The 8,921-nt window shown below is 47.0% G+C and overlaps 1 protein-coding gene across 1 annotated transcript; it reads left to right on the top strand.

Annotated features, from left to right (window-relative positions):
- Window positions 1-7,621: 7,621 nt before the first annotated feature.
- On the top strand, window positions 7,622-8,260 carry RNASE10 (ribonuclease A family member 10 (inactive)). Its single transcript, XM_040968377.1, has one exon. It carries the CDS (start codon window positions 7,622-7,624, stop codon window positions 8,258-8,260), a length of 639 nt encoding a protein of 212 aa, XP_040824311.1.
- Window positions 8,261-8,921: the final 661 nt, after the last annotated feature.

Below are 8,921 nucleotides of genomic sequence, written 5' to 3'. Positions count from 1 at the left end.
ATTTCTGTGAAAGGCAGAATGACAGAGGGAGCAAGAGGACAAAGATCTTCCATCCACTGACTTACTCTCTAAATGGTTGCACTGGCCAGGGCTGGGCCAGGCTGAAACCACGAGCCTGGAACTCCACCTGGGTCTCCTATGTGAGTGGTGGGGACTCAAACACTTGGGCCCACATATGCCACCCCCAAGTGGGTTAGCAGGAGGCTGGACTGGAAGCCGAAGAACCAGGACTGATATCAAATGCAAGCATCCCACATGGAGGCTTAGTCCTACAACCATCCTGGAATAGACTTAAAGCTTCTATAATTTTATTAGTGATCATTTTTGAATAAAAAGGGTTGTGAAGATTCATACTAAAAGCATGCAGTTTATAAAGAAATTTGATTGTTTCTTTGGCATACAAAATAGGAAAGACATTTCAAAAAATATTTTTGGCCAAAATTCTCCAAAGAGAATGACAAAATCTGTCTGTAAAAAGGTAGTGAATATTGGGCCCAGTGTGGTAGCCTAGCAGCTAAAGTCCTTACCTTGTACATGCCAGGATCCTATATGAGTGCTGGATCTAAAACCGGCTGCCTCACTTCCCAGCCAGCTTCCTGCTTGTGGCCTGGGAAAGCAGTCAAAGACAGCACAAATCCTTGAGACCCTGCACCCATGTGGGAGACCCAGAGAAGGCTCCAGGCTCCTGGCTTCGGATTGATCCACCTCTGGCCATTGTGGCTGGTTGGGGAGTGTATCATCAGATGGGAGATCTTCCTCCCTGTCTTCTCCCCTCTCTATATATCTGACTTTAAAATAAAAATAAATAAATCTTTAAAAACGAATGTTACACTGATTGATAAGGAGCCAGAATGTAATTTTTACAGAGGCCATGACCCAGAATGTCAGCAGGCTGCCACCTTCCCTCGGGAGGTGTGGGTGAAGACAAAGGGCCACTTGGCAAGAGAGACTGGTGGACTGGATGGTTTGGTGAGCCCCCTCCGCAGACTACTGGTTCGGAAAGTTCCCGTTGTACCAGGAGTAGGGGAGTTGCAGTCTGTTTATTGCTCACATTTTATTAGCAAAACTCCTCCAAAATTACAGAAGCTACCTGGGTCACTCAGGCAGAAAGAACAAGACATAGTGCAGTAACTCCCCCAGAAAAATGGGCCACTGAGTGGACCCAGGATGAGGCCGGGCTTGAATGGACAGAAAGACAATCAGGAACTACAGCAATCAGGGAAGGAAAGATTTTGAGAATGAAAGAGCTGACCGATGTTAGGAGGATTGGGATATGCAAATTATGAGAGGGTTTATGTCAGTGCAGGCACAACGGCTCAGCTGACTAATTCTCCACCCGCCAGCATTTGCATCCATAGGAGCATCAGTTTGTTCTCTGCAGCTCCACTTCCCATCCAGCTCCCTACCTGTGGCCTGGGAAAGCAGTAAGGATGGCCCAAAGTCTTGGGACCTATAAATCTGCCTTTCCTGCAAAAGTAAATAAATCTTAAAAAAAAAAAAAAAAAGCGGGTTAGTGCGATGGATGGCTAGGACTTCATCTTGCAAGTTAGAATCCTATACAGATACCAGTTCACGTCTTGGCTGCTCTACTTCCCTTCCAGCTCCCAACTTATGGCCTGCTTTTCCGATATGAGGAGCTGACATCACAAGCAGCAATTGACCCAGTGGAACCACAATGCCAGCATCTTAGAAACACATTTAATCATTAGGCATCTGCTGCAGAGCATGCTACCTTTATGTAAGAAAATCACACTGATTGGGTGGGTAATGGTCGTGTGTTGGTGATGAGTATGCAATAGTAATAACACTATCAACGATGGCTAATATACTGAGACTTTATCGTGTAACATCTTACATAATATTCATAACAGTCCTATAAGGTGTCACTATTATTGAAATTTATGATAAGAAAACTGTAGCCTGCTAGGAAAGCAGTGGAGGACGGACCAAAGCCTTGGGACCCTGTACCCGCATGGGAGACCTGGAGGAAGTTTCTGGCTCCTGGCTTCAGATTGGCGCAGCACTGGCCATTGCAGTCACTTGAGGAGTGAATCATCGGTCGGGAGATCTTCCTCTCTGTCTCTCCTCTTCTCTGTATATCTGACTTTGCAATAAAAATAAATCTTATAAAAAAAAAGAAAGAAAGAAAGAAAGAAAGAAAGAAAGAAAGAAAGAAAGAAAGAAAGAAAGAAAGAAAGAAAGAAAGAAAGAAAGAAAGAAAGAAAAGAAAGAAAGAAACTGTGGCCTAGGAAAAGAAAAAATAAAAACCTACTCAAAGGCTATGTTTAAACCACCTGTTTAAGTTCTTTCACCATATTAAATTAATTAAATTCAAATAATCTAAAAATAACCCAGATGTCCAGTGAGAATCTAGCAGGTGGTACCTTTAGTTGAATGTATTATCCCTATTGTCCCTAACTGCCACTGGACTCAACAGAGGATTCTTGCTTTCCTCTTATTGCAAACAGACCTCACCGGAATGAGTGAGTAGAACGGACACCAAAGAAGGCTAGGACAGCCATATGATGAGGGTGGAACACAAGTGCCTCGTATCAAGTTCAGTGTGTTATGCGGGTCTGTTTTCGTTGCTTTTAATGTAAATTACAGATACCAGCACTATAAAAAAAGTCAGCATGAAAGATTCATAGGACACAGGAGTGGCTCTCAGGCCACTATCTGAAAAATTCCATCTGAAAAATATTGTCTTATGAAGCCAACTTTGGTTTAAGAGGTGAACTTTTGATTCAAGTTTGAAACCCTGTTTGATTTACCCAGCATTGTCATAGAGAATGACAATGATAATGCTGCTTAACACGCTCTCTTACCTATGGCTAATTGATCAGATTCATAAAATCTGGATGTCCTTATGGGAAAGGCTGTCCTTGGCTCGGAAGTGGAGGGATAAAGTTATGTAAGAATTCATAATGGACTGAAATACTGTGAATCTTCAAATTAAGTCATGACATAATTGTTGAACGTGGAAAACAAAATAACCCTGTTAGAGGGTAAATAAATAAAAGCCAAAGATCTTGACATTCCAGAAACGACAGGAAAGGCTTAGAGGAAATACACATGGGCGACACAAGGCCATGACTGGGCTTGAAAATCATGCAGAGGGTCAGACTGCTGTGAACCACAAGGTCGTGGGTGTAACTAGGGAGTGGAGCAATTGACTGAAGAAAGGAAACTGCAGGTTCCCTGGCTGGACGCGTTTCCTGTCTTGGATGTCTGGATTTGTCTCAAGGCTTCAATGGCCTTAACTTCCATGTCCGTGGGAGTCGAACTGGGGATTTGGCAGAGTGTATTTATTCATCACTGAGTGAGGGTTGAGGGGGAGTGGGCTTCAGAAGGAAGCGTTTAAGAGCACACTGACCACTTGCAGACAACCATCCTCTACACACCAGCGTCCAGATCGTTGCTAACGCAGAGGAGAATCTGGGAGGCAGGAGCGTGGGGAGCAGGAAGGCACCAGACTCCCCGAAGCGACTCAGGTGTGCAGGTAAGCCACGGCGGCGCTGGGAGCCCCGCGCAACAGTAGGGCAAGTTCAACATTAAAAAACACAAAAATGTGGTTTTGACTTCAGAGAAGATTGGAGATAATAACACAAGAAATTTCTGAGTACTCCCTTTAAAGTCCTTTTATTACTGATTAAAAGACTTTATTTCAAGAAGACACACAGACAGACCTTCCACCTGCTGGTCAATTCCCCAAATGTCAGCCACGCTGGGGCTATAGGTCATTCCAGGAACGCTGAAGTCACTCCGTCTTCCACTTGCGAGGCAGCGATCCGAGTACCTAAGCCAACACTTGCTACTGCTCAGGAAGTAGCCGCAGGCTGGATCGGAAGCAGAGAAGCTAATCCTCAAGGCAGGCGCTCTAATGAGAGGAATATGGGCATCCCAAGACGCATCTTAACCCAGACTAAATGACCACCGCACTCCTGAGCACGTTTTTTTAAGATTTATTTATTTTTATTTTCATTACAGAGCCAGATATACAGAGAGAAGGAGAGACAGAGAGGAAGATCTTCTGACCAATGGTTCACTCCCCAAGTGACCACAATGGCCAGTGCTGCGCCGATCTGAAGTCAGGAGCCAGGAACTTCTTCCTGGTCTCTCACACAGGTGCAGGATCCCAAGGCTTTGCGCCGTCCTTGACTGCTTTCCCAGGTCACAAGCAGGGAGCTGGATGGAAAGTAGAGTTGCTGGAATTAGAACTGGCGCCCATATGGGATCCGGTGCGTTCAAGGCGAGGACTTTAGCTGCTAGGCCACGCCAATGGGCCCACTCCTGAGCACTCTTACCAAGATTGATTGTTTTAGAATTTCCTCCCACATTTATTTTATCATCTTATGCATCTGTAAACACATAGACGCCTACACATCTGTGTACATGTATTCTATATTGAGAGTGGGTTAAATACATTGGGCTCTGTTGCTCCTGTATATTTCAGGTTTCATTTGCTAGGACAAAGATATTTTCTTAAATAAGAATAAAGCTTCAAAATAGTATCTTTTAATTTCCTTTTTCCTTTTTTTTTTGAAGATTCATTTTATTTTCATTGGAAAGTCAGATATACAGAGAGGAGAGACAGGAAGATCTGTCCATTGACTCATCCCCCAAGTGACCACAATGCCTGGAGCTGAGCTGATCCGAAGCCAGGAACCAGGAACAACTTCTGGGTCTCCCACATGGGTGAAGGATCCCAATGGTTTGGGCCATCCCAAACCACTGGTTTGTGGCTGCTTTCCCAGGCCACAGCAGGAAGCTGGATGGGAAGTGGGGCTGCCAGGATTAGAACCAGCACCCATATGGGATCCCAGCGTGTGTAAGGAGAGGGCTTTTAGTCACTAGGCTACTGCACTGGGCCCCCTCCTTTTTTTTTTTTTAAGAGATTTATTTATTTACTTGAAAGAGTTAAAGACCGGCAGAGACAGAGATCTTCAATCTACTGGTTCATTTCCAAATGTCTGCCATGGAGGGGCTATGCAAGACTGAAGCCAGGAGCCAGAAACTCCTCCCAGGTCTGCCATGTGAGTGGCAGGGGTTCACACCCTTGGGCCATCCTCACCTGTTTTCCCAGGTGCATTAGCAGGGAGCTGGATTGGAAGTGGGATAGCCAGGACCTGTGTTCATATGGGATGTTGGTGTCAGTAGGCAACATCTTAACCCACTCTGCCAAAACCTTGCTTGCACAGTGCAACTTTAAAATTCAGTGGCCCTAAATCAACATAAACTCTATTTGCTCCACATACTACAATCTAATTTTACCAAAAGTCTTAGTAGAAGTTTTCCCAACATCTTTTTCCTGGTCTGTAATGCCTCTTTTTTGGTAGGGAGATGAGAATATAACTCGGCAGGGGACCCAAGTTTCTTGCTCATGCCTGCAATTGTCATCAGAGCCTTTATTGGGGGGACCCTCGACAGGGGAACCCCTCAGCAGGCCAATTGCTGGGTTTTCCTCACTTTCATTCTTATCTCACTTCTTCCTGAACAGCACAAACCTAATCACCAGGGACACTTAAGTCAAAGGCATTTAAAAGCATTCTGGCATGATTTCAATAAAAGCTTGAGATGGAATTTTTTTTTTCCCCTCCAGACTCTCCAAATGGCCACAATGGCCAGGACTGAGCCAGGCGGAAGACAGGAGCCTGAGGCTTCATCCAGGTCTCCCACACCAGTGTTAGGGATCCAAGCCCTTGAATCACCGGCTGCTTTTCCTGAGCTTTTAGCAGGGAGCTGGATGGGAAGTGGAGCGAGCCGGGACATGAACTGGCATCCTTATGGGATGACAGCATTTCAAGTAGCAGCTTTTACCTATCACACATGAATCTGGACTTGATGTTTTCCATTCTTTGAAAGTGTTTCTTGTGGGTTGGAGGAGAGTAGTTGAGACTTGAATGAGTAAATGCAAATTTGGCATAAAAATAGAGAGATGACCTCCTATGATAATTCTAGTTCTATTCTGAGAATATGACTTTCTATTCGTATATCTCTCTGTACTCAGCTACCATATTTGGCTATTTTGAAATAGTTTCCCCCCTTTTTTGGAAAAGATTTATTTATTTGAAAAGCAGAAGGACAAAGAGAGAGGGAGAGGTGGGGTAGGAGGTGAGAGAGAGAGGGAGATTGAGAAATATGCCATGTGTTATTTTGTCCCCCAAATGCCCACAACAGCTGGGGTCAGGTCAGGGCCAAGCCAGAGCCAAGAGCTCCTTCCACGTCTCCCACGTGAGTAACAGGGACCCAAGCATTTCAGTCATCATAGGGCCATTGTCAGGGAGCACAGCATAACAAACAGCTGCCTGCCACGCTAGCATCTCACACGAGTCAGGTTCCAGTCTCACCTTCTCCACTTCCAATTCAGTTTCCTGATAATGCACCTGGGAAGGCAACAGAGGTGGCCAAAGTGCTTGGGTCTTTGCATTTTATCTGGAGCACCTGGCTGGATTTCCGAGCACCTGGCTGGATTTCCGAGCACCTGGCTGGATTTCCGAGCACCTGGCTGGATTTCCGAGCACCTGGCTTTAGGCTTCTGGCCATTGTGGCCTTTGGAGAAGTTATTCAGTGGGTGAAAGATTTCACTGTGTGTTTCCCTTTCTTCCAATAACTCTGCCTTTTCAATCTGAAGCCAGGAGGTTCTTCCAAGTCTCTCACACGGGTACAGGAACCCAAGTTTTTGGATCATCCTCCACTGCTTTCCCAGGCCTCAAGCAGGGAACTGAATGGGAAGCAGGGCTGCTGAGACATGAACCAGCGCCCATATGGGATCCCAGCGCATGCAGGGCGAGGATCTCAGCCACTAGGCTACCGTATCGGGCCCATAAATAAATAATTCTTTTTTAGATTTATTTATTTTTATAGGAAAGACAGATATACAGAGAGAAGGACAGACAGAGAGGAAAATCTTCCATCTGATGACTCACTCCCCAAGTGACCACAATGGCCAGAGCTGAGTTGATCTGAAGCCAGGAGCCAGGAGTCTCTTCCGGGTTTCCCACTCGGCTGCAGGGTCCCAAGACTTTGGGCCGTCCTCGACTGTTTCCCAGGCCCCAGGCAGGGAGCTGGATGGGAGGGGGAGCAGCTGGAATTAGAACCGGCACCCATATGGAATTCCGGCACATTCAAGGCGAAGATTTTAGCCACTAGGCCACCCTGCTGGGCCCAAATACTTCGTAAATCACAATCTCTCTCTCTCTTCTCTCTCTCTCTCTCTCTCTCTCTCTCTCTCTCTCACAGACACACATACACACACACACGGAGTAACTGAGCCTAAAACCAGTCATTCTGCTATGAGATCCAAGTATCTTAAGTGGCAGCTGGCCCGCCCCCTCAGAAATAATTCCTGTCTAGGAATCAGTAAGAGTCAACTTTGCTCACTAAACTCCCCTATGTGACCTGATTTCAAAACTGCTTCTCCTTGTCCTCTTTTCTGTCTTTAGGACCCACCCCTCATTGCCCACCAGTGAACAGGGAGGAATGCGGTAGGGAGGAACAAAGAGAAATGGGGTAAGAGAGGAAGCGTGTCCCTGCCTTGAAAAGGGCCAGAGAGCTGCAGGAGGGGCCACAGTCAGTTTTCATCAGTTTTATCTTTCCATTGCTCTCCCCCCTTCCAGCCAAAATGAAGCTGACCCTGGTCCAGATGTTCTTCATGCTGCTGCTGCTGCTGCTGGGCGTGGGGATGGGCCTGGGGCTGGGCCTCCGGATGGCCGCAGCAGTCCTGGAGGACAGCGGGCAGTCGCTGAAAGAGTTTTGGTCTGGTGACTTTCAGGACAGAGTCGAGGCCACCGAGAAGGCAGCTCAAACCACAGCAAGTCCGGAGATGAGCCACACGCGAGTAAAACAACCTGGCTGGCCAGAAGAGGGCACGGGCAGGACGGAGGAGTCTGCAGGGGACAGGATGCTCAGAGCGGAGGCCCCCTCCCGCAGCCACAACCAGTACCTGAGATTTGACTTGCTGTCCAGGGACTGCAACACCATGATGGCCGAGAAGGTGAAAGAGAACAACCGCAGCTGCATCTCGCAGTACATTTTCATCCACGAGGAACCCAAGACAGTCAAAGCCGTCTGCAAAACTCCCACCGTGGCCTGTGAATCCAAGAATGGCAAATGTCACAAAAGCCCACGTCCTTTCAACTTGACCTTCTGCAAATTATCCAAACCAGGCCAAGTTACTCCCAACTGCCATTATCTCACTTTTGTTCTGGAGAAGCACATTTTTATGACTTGCAATGACCAGAAGGTCCACATAGCGCCATGAGCGGCCGATCCGCTCTTTCTTCCCTTTTCCTTTTTGAGGTCCTCTCTCCCATTCCTCTCCTCTTTACAGATCCTGCAGAGAAGATTCTGGGAAGAGAGGATGGACCATGTGTTCTTTCTGTCCTGAAAATTTAATTCTTCTTTGCCTTGGGGTCACCCATCTTGTAGTTTGTACGCGGAATTAGAGGTGGCAGAGTGGGGTAGTGATGCCTGGTTTGACTAGGTTCTCTGTCTCGCCTCACCTCCTACTTCTCTGGAGAAGAGAAAAGCACAGAGCTGCTCTAGCCCCACCCTTGGTCTCGGGGTGAGCCTGTCTGACGCAGTGTGATGCATCCCCTGTCCTTTCCCGTTACCCACCCCAGTCCTCCGTGGCAATTACATAAGACAGCTCGGCTTTGCACAACTGCACTTCTCTTGTGTGGATTTTATTCAACTGATTCTGTGTCTGGTTGCATAGAATAGTCAGGTGGGTCAGGGTGTTTTCTCTGAGGCTGGAAAAACATACGGCACAGGCTGGGGGATCTGCCAGTGGTGTGCTCTGGGGTGCAGACCAAGGTAGACGTGCTGGGGTAGGGTAGGCACTCTTTTCCAGCCCCTCTTCACCCTCTTTTCTCTTCTTCCAGTTTTTTCTCAGTTTCCTTGCTTCCTCCTGACCCTCTCGC

The sequence above is a fragment of the Ochotona curzoniae genome, unplaced genomic scaffold, assembly GCF_017591425.1.
Source record: "Ochotona curzoniae isolate NIBS_2020 unplaced genomic scaffold, NIBS_Ocur_1.0 scaffold_4701, whole genome shotgun sequence".
Lineage (NCBI taxonomy): Eukaryota > Metazoa > Chordata > Mammalia > Lagomorpha > Ochotonidae > Ochotona > Ochotona curzoniae.
Note: the sequence above shows the minus strand (reverse complement) of the source record. Positions and strands in the feature narration are given on the sequence as shown.